The sequence below is a fragment of the Carassius gibelio genome, chromosome A15 (genome assembly GCF_023724105.1).
Source record: "Carassius gibelio isolate Cgi1373 ecotype wild population from Czech Republic chromosome A15, carGib1.2-hapl.c, whole genome shotgun sequence".
Taxonomy (NCBI): Eukaryota; Metazoa; Chordata; class Actinopteri; order Cypriniformes; family Cyprinidae; genus Carassius; species Carassius gibelio.
The window spans coordinates 26,431,926-26,451,280 of NC_068385.1; the positions used below are offsets into that span (position 1 = coordinate 26,431,926).

The 19,355-nt window shown below is 39.0% G+C and overlaps 3 protein-coding genes across 3 annotated transcripts in view; all 3 read left to right on the forward strand.

The window, feature by feature from the left end:
- Positions 1–1,638, forward strand: part of LOC128029534 (leucine-rich repeat LGI family member 2-like) — a 5,885-nt gene extending 4,247 nt beyond the window's left edge. Inside the window, exon 7 of the mRNA XM_052617364.1 lies at positions 1,541–1,638. Coding sequence (XP_052473324.1) covers positions 1,541–1,638 — 98 coding nt within the window. The remainder of the gene's footprint in view (positions 1–1,540) is intronic.
- Positions 1,639–2,126: 488 nt separating this feature from the next.
- Positions 2,127–8,559, forward strand: LOC128028586 (single-strand selective monofunctional uracil DNA glycosylase). The gene is made up of 3 exons (XM_052615849.1): positions 2,127–2,267; positions 3,355–3,661; positions 7,220–8,559. Exons 1-3 carry the CDS (start codon positions 2,242–2,244, stop codon positions 7,745–7,747), a joined length of 861 nt encoding a protein of 286 aa, XP_052471809.1. The 5' UTR covers positions 2,127–2,241; the 3' UTR covers positions 7,748–8,559.
- A 10,323-nt stretch (positions 8,560–18,882) lies between these two features.
- LOC128029535 (F-box only protein 41-like) overlaps positions 18,883–19,355 on the forward strand; it is an 8,862-nt gene continuing 8,389 nt past the window's right edge. Inside the window, exons 1-2 of the mRNA XM_052617365.1 lie at positions 18,883–19,020; positions 19,106–19,146. Of these exons, the coding sequence (XP_052473325.1) occupies positions 18,883–19,020; positions 19,106–19,146 (179 nt within the window). The remainder of the gene's footprint in view (positions 19,021–19,105; positions 19,147–19,355) is intronic.

Here is a 19,355-nt window from a genome sequence, read left to right on the forward strand (position 1 = left end):
ACACACACACACACACACACAAAATAGAAAGTTAAAGCATAGAAACACAACACTCTTCCTTTATCCTCCTAAATTACAGGTAATTTCATGTTGAGCTCCACCCCTCCACATCTGTTAATCTTCTGCCCCATCTGCTAATTATCATTTCACCTATCACACTCAAGGGAGCACTCAAAGCTGTCGCCCTCCGACCTCAGGCAGGTTCAGATGGAGGTCAGGCACAGAGAAGTGTGACTGTGTGTCTGTGTGTGTGTGTGTGTTGTGTGTGTGTGTGTGTGTGTGTTCACTATCCCTCTTCCCTAACGGGAAGTTGAGTTGAATGCTACACTTTCTACACCCTCCACTGTTCCTCTCCCATTGTCCTTCTCTATTACTCAGGCAGACAGGGAAATTGAAAGCACACATTAGCGAGCACTGATCAGTTAGCATGAAATTCTTAAAATAATTTTCATGAGGAAATGCTGATAATAAGAGAGAATGAGAGTCAAAACTGTTCCATCTCTGAAACTTTCTCCACTTTCAAACAATAAGGAGACAGAGATTTCTGAAATGGCAATACATTGTTGGCAGGCAGCATAAACAAATCATTGGTTCATATCATTTATAACATATCATTTTACAATAGAGTAAAATAACTATAAACTATTAGTAATTGACAAAAAAAAAAAAGAAAAAAAAGAAAAACTAAATTCAGAAGATCAGTATTTTTTGAATAATGAAATCCAGATATGATTTTGTAATAAATATTCATGACAGAATATCGAACGTATTTTAACTAATATTCTGTCAACTATATAATATAATATAATATAATATAATATAATATAATATAATATAATATAATATAATAATGGGTTGCACTTTATTTTACAGTGCGTGTACTAACATGTACTTATAGTGTACTTACAGTGTATTTATCTAAGAAAGTTCTGGTAATACAAGGTAACTACATGGGGTAGGGTTAGGTTTAGGGGTAGGTTCAGGGTTAGTCCCTAGTTATTACATTATATTCATTATACATGAAGAGCACACACTTAAATCTGAAGTCTGCATGTTGTCATTTATGTAATAGAGAAAAATGAGTGACATTTACTCATTCTTGTATAATACCAAACCAAACCTGTATGACTTTCCTTCTACTGTGAAACACAACAGAATATAATTTGATAACATGTCTTTGAACGAAGGTGAAAGTTAGTTGAGTATAATGAATTAGAGGCAATAATATTAATTTGTGTAAAATAATTGAATATAAAATTAATTGTGTTATTATATGACATTTGCTCAGTATGAATTATTCTGAAAAGCAATAGAGTGCTAATTATGAAATGCAACAGAAATTGAAGTTTTTTTTTCTCTCTCTCAAAATAGCTCATGGAGCAAGATGTTAAAAATAGCATTGATTACATCACTTGCCATGTGTAAACATGGCTGTTGCTTCACTTCTTGAATATGAACTTGTTTCACTTTTTCTGACAATATAAGCCTGATCTGTTTGGCATTTGTCTGTGTCTTATTCTTAGAGTTGTGCATGTTGCAGGAAAACCTTCATTGGAGACTGGAGGACTGCAGCTCAGTTCCACTGCCACACTGCAAGCCCCGGTCTCTCTGTCTCTGTCTTTCTGTTTCGCCTCTTAAAGCAGTTGAGTTAATGAGTGAGTAACCTTCCTCTCAATCTGCTTGCAGTGATTTGTTGCTGCTGTTGAGAATTGTTTTGGCTTTTAACATTGATTTATTGACCTCCTAAGCCAAGAAGCGTATTAATAAATCTGCAATTATTAAATGGGGGAAGAAAGTGGAGGCATTTATATATGATGCAGGGAAATGTGAATAATTACAGGATTACAGAGAATAAGGTGAATGCAAATGTATGGAAAATAATAGAGCATCCTGGATTACACATTTATTGGACTGCCCAGAATAACAGCGAAACGCAAATATTACAGTCAAAACTGAAAGCAAATAATGCTAATCTGTTGGCTAAAACAAGAGGTTACAGATTTATTTAATACCATGTGTGTGGAATCTAAATAATGAATAGCAAAGATAATTACATATTTACATTATTTTATTTTATTTTATTTTATTATTTTCGCATTGGTGCTCCACACTCCATTCAACTGCAGGCGGTAATGCACCATGAAGCTGTTTGCCAACCCATAATCAAAGCCCAGAAGAAGAAGCTCCCAGTATGCACCGCGGTCTGGTCGCGCTTCTGTTGCCGGAAACGCCTCTGGAACAATGCAATCACACCCCGATGTTCAGAGGTAAACCACAAATACATTTTAAAATACAGTCTTACGAACGCAGGTGATAAAATGGCTTTACTATGTTGAATTTTCTCTGAACGTAGTGAGTCGTGTATTGCTAAGAGTTATTGAGAAGCTGTTAAAATGGCAAGGAAAGACGTTTTTATGCAAGAGTAAATTCCTTGATGTTTTTATTTTTATTTTTTCAATCATTTACTCACAGTAAACCCATAACGCGCCGTTAAAATGAGCTTAAATTCTGAACTTGAACAGCAGTAATACTGCAGCAGTACTGCAGCGCGTGACGTCTGTGTGTGTTATGCGCGCGGTGCAGAACATCACAGTCTCAGTGCTTCACACAGGACACGTTTGCAGTCCACTACTGATCCACGGCTGTTTAGGCCACAAAAAAAAAAAAAAAAACTTTTTCAGCATTGTGATACCCTTATCACAGTACAGTAACAATCTTTCATAGACATAAGTTTAAACTCAAGAAATATAAACAACGTATTTTTCATGCATTGACTTCTAGGTTTGTATAACTTGCTCAAGCAAGCGGCAACACATTTAAACATAACAAGCAATCCCACGTGGCTTTCTGGCTAGGATTAAAACAAGAAAAAGTGCACTTTCAAATAAACAAGGCAACATAATATCTGCACTTTTACGGAGGCAGAAAAACAAAGTTCTTTAAGACCCGTGAGATTGCTTGTAATAAAGATTTAAATCCAAAACTGTTTCTGTCAGGGGTGAGTTTTGATTTTAAATGTTTGTGATAGCCTAACAAGAAAACCAAATAAATGCAGGCTTGGTTGGCAGAAGAAACTTCTTTAAAAACATTACAAAAATTACGACTGGTAGTGTATATTTTAAAGTAGTGTAATAACTGTAGTACAAACACATTCCAGTGCAGCCTCATTCCCTTTTTCATAATAAAACTGCATTTAAGGTTTATTTTTTAAGGTGTACTTTAAATAATTTCCCACCTAATAAAGAATAATTGTAACAAGCATACATGACTATATTAAAACAAATACGTTTGTTTTTGCAATTGCTAAGTTGTTTACATTTTTTAAGTGATTTATGGAAACTCTTTTTTTTGTAGGTTGGAAGATGGAGATGTGTCTCAGAGAGACCATTTACTGGGAGAAGATCTCACCGGTCTTCCTGACCTGGGTGCTGACCAACTGTTTAATGGCTCTACAGTTGCTTCAAGGTTCCTGCGGGCTGAACTGGAACTGAACGCACGGTTGCGGACGCTGTCCTTTGGGAAACCAGTGCGATACACGTACAACCCGCTTGAGTACGCCTGGGACACACATCGATGTTATGTGGAGAAATACTGTCAGGAAGGACAGAGCATACTCTTCCTAGGCATGAACCCAGGACCTTTTGGCATGGCACAAACAGGGGTCAGAAGATTTTCTTTCTTTTTATGTTTTCACAGTATTATTTTTGTTGTAATGATATTATGTGAGAATAAATTCAGTAAAGAACAGGGTTTCAGTTGATCTTTCCACAAATCAAGGCATTAACAGTGTCTTGAAATTGACTAGAATGTCTTAAATCCACAAATTCATAGCATTAAATGTTGCTTGCACAACAACAATAATAATAATCATCATAATCATAATAATATCTTCCTGTTTGTTTTTGTCTTGTTTTCCCGAAATAAATTATGGAAACTTCTTTATTTAATTACTGAACAAAATTATCAATGCAAGACTTCTGTTTTTGCCCCAATTTTTCTGTGGCATTGTGCTGTGTGATAAAACTGCACATTTTAGAATGGCCTTTTATTGTGGCCAGCCTAAGGCACACCTGTGCAATAATCATGCTGTCTAATCAGCATCTCGATATGTCACACCTGTGCGGTGGATGGATTATCTCAGCAAAGGAGAAGTGCTTACTAACACAGATTTAGACAGATTTGTAAACAATATTTGAGAGAAATAGGCCTTTTGTGAACATAGAAAAAGTCTTAGATCTTTGAGTTCAGCTCATGAAAAATGGGGGCAAAAACAAAAGTGTTGTTTATCATTTTTGTTCGGTGTGGTTCAGATGCAAAATTAAGATATAAAGTCTTGTTTGCTTTAATAAATGTAAGTGTGTTTATGCTTAAAACAAGTACAAATATCTATCAGTGGTGTATGAAAACTTTATTTACTTTTAAATTAAGTAGATTTTTTGAGCCCATTGGCAGATATTTATTTTAGTTTTAATCATAAATTCACTTCAGTTACTCAAAAAACAGTTTAAAGTAAATGTACCTTAAATTAACCTCTGAGCTGGATAACATGACCAAAACACTTCAGTGTGATCAGAAGTTACAGTACACGCTATTTCAATTTTCTAGTGTTTGGGTACAAAAGTTTTTTTTTTTTTTTGTGAACTGATAAAAAAATGCTGTGGAAATCTGTAGAAAGTTGCATTTTTAGATGTTTAAGACTTGCTTAACTCATTGTGTGCTCCTTAGACATTTACATTTTGAGAACATATTGACATGGTGTTCTTTCATTTTTCTTTTCTCAACCTTAAAAGTTGTGTCCTAATATTAAGAGATTCGGACTCATAATCCAAAAGTTGTGGGTTCGAGTCTCGGCCGGTAGGAATTGTAGGTGGGGGGAGTGAATGTACAGCGCTCTCTTCACCCTCAATATCACGACTGAGGTGCCCTTGAGCAAGTTACCGAACCACCAACTGCTCCCCGGGCGCCGCAGCATAAATGCACTTTTACCTTCACGTTTTCACTTTAAAAAAAGTTATTTTTAATTCTTACATTTACCTTCAAAATAATTTTTTTGTGCTCCACAGAATTCTTTTTTACAATTATGTGCGTAAATGATGACATAATTTTTTTTTTCATTTTAGATAAGCTATACCTTTAAGTGTTTGCTGAAAAACAAAAGAACATAAAAAGAAACAGAACAAACTGAGACAGACTAAATCGAGAAGAACTGTGGCGATGTCTCCAAGATGCTTTAAGAAACCTGCAAACTGCAGTACTGTTCAAATTTTAGGCCCTTGTGTAAAAATTCTGTAAAATGAGATTGTTGTCAAAAATAATGTCACAAATTTATTTTCAAATCAATATTTGGTGTGACCATGCTTTCTGTCTAAAGCAACTTTTGCCCTTGGTGCACTTGCGCAGAGTTTCTCAAGGAGCTTTGCATCTTGGAGACTTCTCCACAGTTCTTCTGGATTGAGTCTGTCTCAGTTTGTTCTGTTCCTTCACGTCATTCCAGACAGACTGATGATGATCAGATCACATCTCTGTGTGGAGCACTGGCTGTTGTCAGACAAAAATGCACTGGATTATTACAATTAATGGCAAAATTAATATTTAGAAATGTAATGATATTTGATGATTTGATGACCACTGTATATGCCCAGTTATTGGCACGCTTAAAAGGGTTTGAGAGGAGCTTGTTCATCTAATTTTGTTGAAATGTCACAATGTAAGCATACTAGTTTTTATTTTAAATCATGGCTTATTTAATTAAGTAGTCTGGGTTTGAATCTCAAGCTTGATTCTTCTATCTTAAACCAAATGTTGCCACGTTTGCCCTGTTGAAAATGTTTAAAGTCGCTCCTCCTGATTCGTGATTTTGGTAAGTTGCAGTCTACGGCAACATCTGAGAAGAAAGTCCTAGCATCTGGATTGTTGATTGTATAAAAGAATATAAAAAAAGCACACAAGTCACTTATTACTAGCAACATCCGCATTTGTGAGTTCTACCAAAAATGATCAGTTTCTGTAGTTGGGTCATTCTTCAATTGCGGTGGCAAGTGGTGTCCCTCTACTTTACTACTGTTGAAATAAACTTTAAATACCAATCAATTAGAAAAATGTTTACATGTTTATATTCTATAGGGTTAACACAATTTGTGGACTATTAATAGTTAACTTTTAGTTTTAACATACATATTTAATTGAGTTTGGGAGATTGCCTTTTTTTAACAAAATATGTTCCTGCCATACCTTAGAGCAGTATCATGGAATGTAATTGCAACAATGTAACATTTTTAACACAGATAAAGTGGCTATAATGTGTATATAGATTTAATTTAACGTACAATTTTATTAAATTGTTAAAAAAATACATATTTTGTTATATTTAGGAAAAAAGTTGTGTCCCACAAATTCATGTCTGTGGTGTTAACACAATGGATTTTGCCCTTTTAAGCAAAGGAGGAAATCTATTTAGACTACTTCCTGTGTGTAAAGGTCACTGCAGGTGCTGGTTGATCTGAGGGGTGCATGGGGAGTACATTGTTTCTCATTAATTTTCTTAAAGTTAGCTAAATGTCTGACAATATCATGTGTCACACTTGATTAGTGCCTGTGGTGTTATGTTAATAACTTGCAGATTTTTACATATTTTAATCAAAATCTTGATAAATACATACTTATTAATATTTCCAAAATGTCTCCTGATCTTGAAACCATCATGATGGCAGCCTCCATTTTAGAAAAGTCTGGATTTAGGCTGATTTGTCTGTGGTGTTACTGTCTTTTCTGGTAACACCACAGAGCCTATAGTAACCTGTGATATAAAGTCTGTGGTGTTACTTCAAAATGAAATAGACATAAGTGGTTGTGTCACCAGTGATTGGTTGACATTATTTAAAAATCAAAATGTTCCTAAGATTTCATTTTTGATATATTCATATTCATTTTTCATTTTAATTGATATATCATATTAAACTAATTTGAAATGCATAGCAATATATTTTATTAGAAAAAAGCAAACAAGGTTTTTTTTTTTTTTTTTTTTACAAATTCTGCCTCTCATTTGCCACCCCTACTGAAGAATGACCCAGTTGTCACTGTTGTCAAGATACTTGGCACGGTTCATATGAGATTTCATAATTTCTCACAGTTTAAATAAAGTGATGGAAATGTAGAAGAACATTTTAAAAAAGCAAAAAAAAAAATCCACTACATCTCTTACTTCCTCATTATCAAGGTACCGTTTGGCGAGGTGAAGGCGGTTCGCGGTTGGCTGAAAATCACTGGAGCGGTCGGCCGTCCAGCAGAGGAACATCCTAAGCGACGGATCACAGGCCTCGACTGCACTCAGAGTGAAGTGAGTGGAGCCCGTTTCTGGGGCTTTTTCCAAGAGCTCTGCGGTGAAACTCACAACTTCTTCCGCCACTGTTTTGTGCACAACTTGTGTCCTCTCATCTTCATGAGTGAGTCTGGCAAGAACCTAACTCCGCCTGAGCTCCCGGCTGCGGAGCGAGATGCCCTTTTGTCCTGCTGTGACAGTGCTCTTTGTCAGGTGGTCACTGCACTGGGAGTGTCCCTGGTGATCGGAGTGGGCAAGCTAGCCGAGCAGCGCGCTCGACGGGCTCTGGCAGAAGCAGGCATCACTGTGAGAGTGGAGGGTATCATGCATCCGTCCCCTAGAAACCCACTTGCTAATAAAGGATGGGCTAACATAGTCAGGGACAAACTAGATAGTCTGGGGGTGTTAAGTTTGCTTACCAGTTGATGATGAGGATGATGATGACAGCTGCTACCTCTGCATTTTAAAATTCACTCATTCATTCTTTTGAACCTTACTGAGACATTATCAGTGACTTAATGAGACATTTGTGGCAGTAAAATGTCATGTTTAAGATAACAGATGTTATGAAAATTAATGGAGTACTTTATCACACCTTTTTTTTTTTTTTTTTTTTTTTAATTCATTTCTCCGTGTGTATGTGTGTGTGTGTGTGTGTGTGTGTGTGTGTATACACAGAACTTTAGATGGCCATTTCAAGCTCTTTTCTATGTTAAGATGTAAAGGTGCATGCATATGTAGGATTTTTTTTCTTTTTCTTTAACCATAGAAGTGTATAGATAGATAGATAGATAGATAGATATGTTTGTCTGCATTTTTTAGATTACATTTGTGCAAAAAAGAAAAAAACAAATACTGTAGATATTACTTTATGTTAGTCTTTGATTATAACACACTAATACCGATAATGAGTTCAAGAGGTTATTATAAATTGAATTCAATCTCATTTTTGCCCTTGGATTGTGGATTGTCTTTTTTTATTATTATTATTATGTGTTTAACCCAAATGTTGAGTTGAATGTACAGTAAAGGTGATTGTAATAAATTGTATCTCATGTTCAGCACCATCCTTTCATTTTGTGTTCATCCGTAAACCAAAATGTTTTGTATTCAAAAGAAAACAAACATGTTTAACAAATCTAATGTGAATTGAGAAGAAGCTTTCAGAATTCAGTGATGTCATCTCTGTTCAGTTAAATAGTGTCAGTGCATTTATTTGCAATCAAGTCAACGATATCGATGTAGATGAAGTGACACCAACTAAGCAAGCCAGAGGCGACAGCGGCAAGGAACCGAAACTCCCATCGGTGACAGAATGGAGAAAAAAAAAAAACCTTGGCAGAAACCAGGCTCAGTCGGGGGGCCAGTTCTCCTCTGACCAACAGAATCACAGTTTTATTAAAGGAGTATTTCATTCTTTTACTTGGGTATCCTAATATATTTAAAATGCATTAGGTTTATACTAAGCATACTTCAAATCATTTAACATATGTACTGACATCACTTGAGCCTTACTTAAAAATAACAATTAAACTTTATTTGGAGTAGTACTTGTGCACAACACAGATGTCATAATATTAAGCATAAAATGTGATTTAATGTAACTGTTGATGAGAACTGTATGATCTTTGAATATTAGCAGTCTTTAAATGCAATATATTTAGAGTGGTTGCACTTTATTTTACAGTATGCGTACTTACATGTACTTATAGTGTACTTACAGTGTATTTATCAAGAAAGTTCTGGCAATACAAGGTAACTACATGGGGTAGGTTTAGGGGTAGGTTCAGGGTTAGTACCTAGTTATTACATAGTTATTGTAATTACTATAATAAGTACATAGTATGTACATGAGGCACAGGACTGTGAAATAAAGTGCTACCTTTAGAGTGTACCTGATGTATACTTGCAATAGTTCCACTTTAGCACAATCAAACACACAGCACAATTAACGTGCTTTAAAAATTTAAATTAGTTGTTCCAGTTTAGTATATCAAAAGTACAACTGCAGTGTCCATAAATACAGAATGTAAATGTATTTGTAGTATACAATAAAATAGTTGTATTTCAAATTCATTTTAGTATATACATAGTTTTTTTTTTTCACTAGGGTAGAGTGTAATCTTTATTTATTTATTTATTTATTTTTTAATTAAGGCAACTTATAGATCATCTGAAAACTCATTTACAAAGCTAGCCATTTGCTGTTTTCATATTTAAATCTATTTTAATTGAATGAAGTATTTGGGTATCTGAACTGAATCCGGATACACAGAGTAAAGCCTTTTTTCCCTCATGATACCAGTATGAACCTGAGTGGACAATACTCTTGTTCTTCACACATCTTCAGAGAACCCAACTCTTGTCATCCGCTCTTTGGAAATAAACAGTCTCCTATTTCCTGCTCTTTCTGTCAATGGGTCAAATGCACACAAATATACAATGTCTTCCTAATAATGATGGTATTTCTCTGTTTTGTATTATGAATTAGCTCAGTAAGTCTTGCCAGTGGCATTTATTTTGTGGCATAGAGACCCCAGCAGCAGCCATTTCACTCTTCTCTTTTCTTCTCCCTTCAGAGAGAATAAGGTCCTGCATAAATCCCACAGTCGAGTTCATCTTCTTTCTCTGCCTCTTGAGTGTTGTGACAATGGGATTTAGGTGTTACTAACATACATACTAACTCTGATACTTGCCTACCAGCAAAGACTGGTAGCTAATATTCAGTGCTGTTTTATGTATTGATTATGTCTGCTTCACAGATACCATATAAGAAGAACCTTTTAGATGGTCTAAAATGGACAAAGTGACCTCCGTGTGACCCCTCTGGCAACAAGTGGAGACACTGAGCATGAACATTAGTCCCTGTTTAATGGCTGATGCTTGCCAGAGCCATCAATACAATGACAAATGAGGGCTTGGGTTATTAAAGCAGAATTCGACCGGAGGGAAAGGGAAAACGAGTGACAAATGAAGAGGTATAGAGATCCACTGTTGAGGGTGAAACAGAAATGAATGCACAGAGAAGGATTTTCATTTATTTTATTTATTGGTTTATTTGAATAATGATAGAACACAAAAATATTATTCTACCAAAAAGCTGAAAATTATGCATCGGTATAGCATATAGTATAGGCACAGACTGCAAGCCGCTCACTTTCCCTGCCATGGCCATGTTTGTTGTGTTCTTTTCTTCAGTTTTAGTAAAAATTCTGTATATCTTCTTAGTTCTGTTTATTGTGTCTTCTTAAATTTACAATACAAAGCTAGCTGTGACACTTATTACTGATGACAGACTGGACAGATAATATTACAAACTTATTTTCTGATGGACCAACTGTAGTGTTTTTCTTTAATTCAGCAACATACCATCATACCAACATCTTATGTCTATAAACAATGGTCACTTGGATTGAAAGTATACAACTGTAATGCATTAAATCTGGTTTAAAAAGATGAACTCGGAGTAGGTTAGTAACAAATGGGATCATTTTGTATTTTTAAAAGTAGTCTACACCTTTCAGGTGAAAACTGCACCAAAATGTAAATGAATAAATAATAAACCTGTTTAAAAAATATAAAAAAATTATTTGGTGCATTTGTAGATTGCTATAGTTCTACTGATGCTACAGAACTGTGATTTCTAAAACACAACCAAATGTAATGAATTATTACAGTACATTCTCAGAAGAAAAGGTACAAAAACTATCATTGTTTACAACATGTTTTACAAGCAATGGCTAATGGCTTATACAGTAAGTTAGAATACACTCACTGCTCAAAATTCATTTATTTATTTGTTTGATTGTTTGCCCAGTATCCTATATTTATTACGCATTATAGCTACATTTATTATGACAAAGCATAGACACAATCAGTGCTGTGTGTAACGCAACTACTTTTTCAGGTAGTGTAACGCACTACTTCTGAAAATTTGGTAACGAAATGTAGTTCATCTTTCAATTCGGCGCAACGTTACTTTTCCCACGTGCAATAGTCACAAGTTCCATGCGGTACGTGACAGAGGCTGGTAGCAGTCTGAGAAGCAGCCAAGGCTAACTTTTGAGGGATGGAGGTATTCCTACTACTTCAAAATTGTGGAGTGTCGCACTCTACCCCATGAGGCAGAGCCGGCTGAGAATAAAAGCAGAGACGTTGCCACACACAGCAGCGCCAATGAGAAATACTTTTTTTTCTTTTGATGAGGAGGAAGATGCAATGGGCTTTATTTAAAAAAACTTTGTTAACAGAAGGAAGGCGAAGGCCTAACCTCCAAAAAACAAAAACCCAACTCGGGAAAAAAGGCTCAGTCTTAACTTCCAACTGCACAGCGGGCAGATAATGCACTCAGCCTCCGTGAGCGCCAGGAGAGGAGGGGCAACTAATCCAAAACGGTAGGCAGGAGAGTGGTCGAACAGACAGGGGGGTCAAGCGAGGTGCAGACAGGGCTGAGAACGGCGGGCAGCAACAAGGTCAAAAACAGTCCAGGTCGAGAACCAGAAGAGCAGTCCGAAATCCTCTGAGGGCAAAGCACACATTACACCAACTGGGCAGACAAACCAACGAGCTTACTGACCAGAATGGAGGAACAGGACAGAAACGAAGCCAAAACGCCCAAACATCACAGAACACACTGACAAGGAGGAGTGAAAACAAGCACAATAAATAGGGTGAGTAATGAGATAGAGAGAACAGGTGCGCCAGACAAGCCCCAGCCTACTGTAGATTGCTGAGCGAGATCAGCTGGCGCTAGAGCGAAGGGAAGAAAAACCACAAAAAATAGATAAAAAAAAAATCAAAGAGAGAGAAAAAATGAAAAAAAAAGAACGCAATACAGGTTTAACTTTGGATACATGGAAGAATGGGTGCACACGACAAAGAGAATTGGGCAACCGAAGACAGACCTTGGAAATACGGTATGGTCCAACAAATTTACGTGCCAACTTTTGCAATGGGACCCTCATTGGCAAATCCTTGGTGGGGAGCCATACGGTCTGCGGCAGTCTTAACGCGTCCCCTAGCTTGGATAAGCACCTCCCTGGCGCTCTTCCAGGTGTGGCGACAGCACTGAACAAAAGCCTGAACTGAGGGGAGAGCTGCCTCGGAGCCCTGGGAAGCAAACATAGGAGGCTGATAACCCAGACTACACATGAACGGGGACATACCTGTAGACAACACTGGTAACGAGTTGTGAGCATATTCTGCCCACGTGAGTTGATCACTCCAGGAGGAGGGGTTATGGGATGCCAGGCAGCGAAGCATCCGACCGAGATCCTGGTGGGCACGCTCGGTCTGGCCATTCGTCTGTGGATGAAAGCCTTACGACAGACTCGCGGTGGCTCCAATCTGTCGACAGAAATCCTTCCAAAAATGCGAAACGAACTGGGGCCTCTGTTAGAAACCATGTCCTCCAGAAGGCAGTGAATTCTGAAGACGTGGTCAATGACCAACCGGGCCGTTTCTTTAGCCGAGGGGAGTTTAGGAAGGGGAATGAAGTGGACCGCTTTTCCACACAGAATCACAGTATTGCCTCTGGATAGAGGGAGTCCAACCACAAAATCCAGGGCAATATGGGACCAGGGGCGGGATGGGAAGCGGCATTAACAGACCAGCGGGAGGAGAATTAGAAGATTTATTTTGAGCACAGACCGGACACGCCCCCACGAACCAGCGTACGTCCTCCGCCATTGCAGGCCACCAAAACCGCTGGCGGATGGCAGCCAGCGACCTTCTCACTCCTGGATGGCACATGATTTTGGAGGAGTGACCCCACTGGAGAATGGCGGAGCGAACTGACTTGGGCACGAAGAGCAGACCCGTGGGACACACACCGGGCACTCCGACTCCCTCCTGCGCTCGTCTGACGAGCTTCTCGATTCCCCAGGTAAGCGCCCCCAGCACGCACCCCGGAGGTATTATAGTGTCGGGGGGCACATCGCCTGGAGAAGAGATTAACGTTCTTGGATGAAGTTGAAGCGCCCAAAGAAGTGCGCCCACCGAACCTGTCTGGCATTAAGCCGGCGTGCAGACCGAATGTACTCCAGGTTTTTGTGGTCAGTCCACACCAGAAATGGAATGGCCGCTCCCTCCAGCCATTGATGCCACTACCCCAAAGCCAGTTGAACCACCAACAACTCGCGATCACCGATGACATAGTTTCGCTCTGCGGGAGACAAACGGTGTGAAAAAAAGCACAAGGATGCAGTTTGTTATCTAAAGAGGACACCTCGGAGAACACCGACCTCTGACGCATCCACCTCCACCAAGAACTGCCGGGAAGTATCTGGAGTCACCAGGATGGGGGCTGAGGTGAATCTACGTTTTAATTCATTGAACGCCGCCTGGGCATCCACTGACCAACAGAAGTTGACTTTGGTGGAGGTTAGTGTGGTCAGGGGGGCCGCCACCTGCCTGAAGTTTCTGATTGTATGCCTACAAAAATTGGTGAATCCCAGGAACCGCTGTAACGCCTTGCGGGAATCAGGTGCCGGCCATTTGGAGACGGACCTCACCTTCGCAGGGTCCATGTGAATCCCCCCCACCGAGATGATGTGTCCCAAGAACGAAACTGATTGAAAGTGGAACTCGCACTTCTCCGCCTTAACAAACAGCTTATTCTCTTACAGCTGCTGAAGCAACTGTCGGACGTGCTGGACATGATCCTGAAAATAAGAAGAGAAAATTAAGATGTCATCCAGATAAATGAAAACGAATCTGTCGATCATGTCCCTCAACATGTCGTTGACAAGCGCTTGAAAGACAGCTGGGGCGTTGGATAAGCCGAAGGGAAGAACCCGATATTCAAAGTGCCCACGAGGCTTGTTAAACGCGGTCTTCCATTCATCCCCCTCCCTGATCCGCACTAGATGGTAAGCATTGTGAAGATCCAATTTCGTAAAGAACTCGGCCCCCTGCAAGACATCGAAGGCCGAAGACATCAACAGCAGAGGGTACCGGTTCTTAACTGTGATTTCATTCAACCCTCGTTAATCTATGCAGAGGGCGCAGAGAGCCATCCTTCTTCTCCACGAAAAAGAACCCGCTCCGGCTAGAGAAGAAGAGGGACAAAAAATATCGGCTGCCAGAGAATCACTGAAATACTTCTCCATCACTTCGCGCTCGGGCGCGGAGAGAGTACAGTCATCCGCAACGCGGAGAAGCACCAGGGAGGAGATTGATGGCACAATCATACGGTCGGTGGGGAGGAAGAGATACAGCCCGGGACCTGCTGAAGACTGCCTGCAGACCATGGTAACCAAGCAGGAACTCGAGAAAGATCCGCCTCCTCCTCCTGTAGGGAAACAGAAACAGAGACCGGGGAGAGAGCAGACAGAAGGCAATGTATATGGCAATATTGACTCCATGACAAAGCTAAATTGTCTGCCAAGTTAATGTTCGGCCCGTGACGAACGAGCCAAGGATGACCCAATACCAAAGGGGCAGACGGAGATTTACAGACTAGGATTTTGAGGTCCTCCCGACATTCCTGGTCAGTGTGTGGTGTCAGGACAGATAAGGACCCAAGAGCGAAAATGGTAACTTTATTAACAGAAGGAAGGCGAAGGCCTTACGTCCAAAAAACAAAAACCCAAATCGGGATAAAAGGCTCAGTCTTAACTTCCAACTGCACAGCGGACAGGTAATGCGCTCAGCCTCTGTGAGTGCCAGGAGAGGAGGGGGCGAGATCAGCTGGCGCTAGAGCGAAGGGAAGAAAAAACAGAGAAAATAGATAAAAAATCAAAGAGAGAGAAAAATGGAAACAAAGCGAATATAAGGGTAGAAAACTGAGCAGAAACGGAAAAAAAAATAAACAGTAAAAAAAGGAAGAAAAAAATGACTGATCATACCCTAGTCCTGACAACTGTAGCCTTTTAATTCTGAGGCTAGTCATGCTTTAAGTTGTGCTTGATTTTATTTTGGCTAAAATGTATTTGCCTCTAAGCTGTATTATGCCATTTTATTTTATTTACACAAGCCATTTTAAAGTTATTCTTTTTCTGTTGGATTTAGATGAGCCATGCATGTTTTATATGTCCCATTTTGAGGTTACTATGTTGTTCCTAAGGAGCTTATTGATACTATTTATTTTTTTTTTTTTACAATAAAGAGCACAAAATAAATACCTGTTATGTCCTCCATAGTATAACTTTATCTAGGCCTACACATTTAGGAACAGATACTTCTGCCTAAAGTCAAGCAACATAAAAGTAACATAAAAGTAATGAGTAACGTAAAAAGTTACTTTCCAAAGGGGTTAACTAAGTAACATTAATAACTTACCCTCACATTGTTCCAAACCCGTAAGACCTCCGTTTATCTTTGGAACACAGTTTAAGATATTTTAAAATTAAGTCTGAGAGCTCTCAGTCCCTCCATTGAAGCTGTGTGAAAGGCATACTGTCCATGTCCAGAAAAGTAAGAAAAACATCATCAAAGTAGTCCTTTGTGAGATTCAGTGTGAAGCAGACTGACACACAGAGCTTCTGAACCGAACTGATTCTTTTGGTGATTGATTCTGATCTGATTTTGTGCTAGTGTTCTGAGCGCAGGTTAACCGAAGGCTTGAGTCAAGGGCAATCATCGGCAATGACGCCATTACGTCGAGCGCAAAAGAACCGGTGCACCGTTTTCTTCAACTGGTTTATTAAATCGAACTGTCCGAAAGAAGTACAGTCTATTGTTTGTTATCTGGCTCGGCTCGGTGTTCATCTTCAGTTCTCTCTTCACAGCAGTTCAGTCAGTGTACTGTTTGAGTACATGAATTACTCCGGGATATTGGTTTGTTTGAACTCAGAGGGTGTGTCAGCCACATTAAAAAAGTAAACAGCTTAAAGTCATTTGTGGATTAATGCTTATTGGAGACGTGAACCGTTTAAAACAATTCAGTTCGATTTGGTGAACTGGTTAAAAAAGATCCAGTTACATCGAATGATTCGTTCGCAAACCGGATATCACATACTGCTTTGTTTTGAACTCTCTTTCACAGCAGACACGGAAGATAAGACAATGCTGAATAGTTTTTGCTATTTATGGATCAAAATGTATTTTCGATGCTTCAAAAAATTCTAACTGACCCTCTGATGTCACATGGACTAAATCTAAAATATCTTAAACTGTGTTCCAATGATAAACAGAGGTCTTACGGGTTTGGAACAACATGAGGGTCAGTTATTGATGACATAATTTTGCTATTTGGGCGAACTAACCCTTTAACATTAAAGGAATAATTCACCCCAAAATAAAAATAGGTTAGTGTTTTGTTTTTTATACCTTCATGTACTCACTCAAAAATAGTTTTAAACCTGAATGAGTTTCCTTCTTCTGCTAAACATAAACTGGTGGAAAACCAAACAATTGCTGGTTCACAGTGACTTCCATAGTATTTTTTTCCCCCTACTATCAAAGTTAATGTGAACCAGCAACTGTTTGGTTATCCAGATTCATCAAAATATCTTCTTTTGTGTGCAGCACAAGAAAGAAATTAATATACTGTAGGTTTGGGACAACATTTGAGTGATTAAAAAATGACAGAAATTAAATTTCAGGGTGAACTATCCCTTTAATTACAGTGGCAGCATGTTCAGTACTGTCCCTTTAAAACCTGAATGCATCTAATATACAGACATGCATCTGTTAATTTCAGTTGTTGACTTTCATGTTAGACAAAACCAACTGAGGCTATACATAAACCTTGTGTTTTTTAAACGTTTTAATACAAAACATAACTTGGTTCAGTAATCAGGCACAGTTTGAAGGGTTCTTTGTTTTTGTGCCTGTGCTTTTAGTGTGCTCAGAAAAAAAATAAAAACACATGTCAGAACAGCACACAAATAAAATATTTAAATAACCAGTAGGGCTTTAAAGCAAATGCAAAAAAAATCAACAAAAAATAATACTTTTGTGAATGAGTGCAGTGTCCTATGAGAGGGACACTGGTGATTCCACTGTGTTCCCTTTCCAAATTATAATGGAAGTAGAAAAAACAAACAAACAAAAAAAAACCACATACTATAGGGGTTAAAATTAGGGCCTGGACTTTAACGCGTTAATTGAGATTAATTAATTACACAAAAAATAACGCGTTAATTAAGATTAATTAGTTACAGAAAAAAAAAATCCCGCATTTTTGCACCGCGGAACGTTTCTCACTGGATGAGTTTTGGCGGACCGATTATACTGAAGCACCAACTAACGTTCGCATATCACTGCAGCACATCGAGCCTCAAGTATCACCTCAACGCAAAACATATAGCAGCTAGCGTGGACTTTACACTTTATGTTGAACTATGTATTATTTTGTTGGTGCAACTGGCAGTTTATGTTGAAGTCTTTATTGTTTTGGCCAAGGTTATTGAGAGTTGGACTTAGTATGTTATGGCCTCTGAAGCAACAGAGAGATGTTTTCTAATAGTCAGGGTTTCCAATGTTCTGAATGTAATTGACAGTATTGTGTTATACTTAAAAAACACTTTACAGAAGGTTCCAGCACCTATAAGCTACCTGAATTTCTGAAATGTACTATTTCTAAATTGTTTCTAAATATGCTATTGCTACACTTAATGGCAAAAATTGCACTGGTCTGCTAGACTTGGTTGAACAAAAATAAACCATATTTTGTTGCTTAAGCTTATGTATTCAGTCATTATTCAATGGTATACTATAAATCCATGTGAAAAAATATACTTCTCACTGTTCTCAGGTCAAATATTTAAATGTGATTAATTTCGATTAATTAATTACAAAGCCTCTAATTAATTAGATTAATTTTTTTAATCGAGTCCCGGCCCTAGTTAAAATAGACCTTTAATAAAATATAAAAGTAAATAACTGGGTACTTAAATACACCTTGCAGTGCAACCTGGACACATTGTCAGTGATTCTCCCGGGGTCATAGGGTGTTTCGGGTCTTACATCAGACACCCTCACCCGGGCGACCCAACCGTGGGTGATCAGGCCCTGACTTGTTTTGGTTTTGATTCCTTGGGGCTGTCGCCTCTGGCTTTCTTAGTTGGGGTCACTTCATCTACAGCGATGTCGTTGATTTGATTGCATAAGAATGCACAGACATTATTTAAACTGAACAGAGATGGCATCACTGAATTCAATGATGAACTGCCTTTAACTTTTGCATTAATGACACAGTTTTCCTAATGAATGTTATTCAGTTGCTTTGATGCAATGTATTTTTTTTAAAGCGCTATATAAATAAAGGTGATTTGACTTGACTTATGCCCAGGTACCGCCCTATGCCACACGTCCCCTCTCCTCAACCAGAGCCACCGTGTAGCCTTCTCAGCAGCTCTCAGGATGTTCTTGATGGCTTTTTTCCTATGCAGTCTGCAAATCTCTAAGAGTACCAGGACCCTATGTAGAAATTTGGCCTGCGAATCCCCTACAGCCCACTTTAACACTTTTAAAGTGGGCCTTCCACACATTCCTCCAACATTCTGCTACCAGATCAGAGTACTTGGCCCTCTTTCTTTCCTGGGCTTCCTCCAACCTGTCTTCCCATGGGAAGTTCAAGTTACACCACCTATTTACTCGCCAGGGACATCAAGACCATGTCTGGTCAGAGTGATGTGACTGCAATGGTGTCTGGGAACTTTGACTCCCTAGGTCCACAAGGAGGTGCCAGTCTCTTGCTGTTTGCTGATGTTAATGCCAGTGCAGATGGCGTCTGCTACTTCCTTCAGGAGCTGGTCATGGCGCCAACGATAACGACCATCTCCTAAGGCTTTTTAGCAGTAGCTGAGGATATGCTCTAATGATCCGCTTTTCTGGCAGAGTTGGCAAGCAGGTGAATCCACCAGACCCCAGGTGAACAGGTTGGCAGGACTACGGAGGACATCATACTGACTGGACCAAGAACTTAAAATGGTGTGGTTCCGCCTTTCAGATTTCTGCCCAAGTGATCTTGCTGCCAGCTGTTTTCTTCCACCTTGTCCAGGCCCCCTGCTTGGGCGCACCACTTCCTTCCTGTTCTGACCTCTACCCCTGCTGAGGAGACCTTGGTGTCAACTGAGTCTCGATAGAG

Excerpts from the sequence above, each read along its gene's own strand:
- LOC128028586 (XM_052615849.1), top strand. The coding sequence starts at position 2,242 with ATGCAATCACACCCCGATGTTCAGAG. Across the intron at positions 2,268-3,354 it reads TCACACCCCGATGTTCAGAG|GTTGGAAGATGGAGATGTGT; the intron begins GTAAACCACAAA and ends TTTTTTTTGTAG. Across the intron at positions 3,662-7,219 it reads TTGGCATGGCACAAACAGGG|GTACCGTTTGGCGAGGTGAA; the intron begins GTCAGAAGATTT and ends CTCATTATCAAG.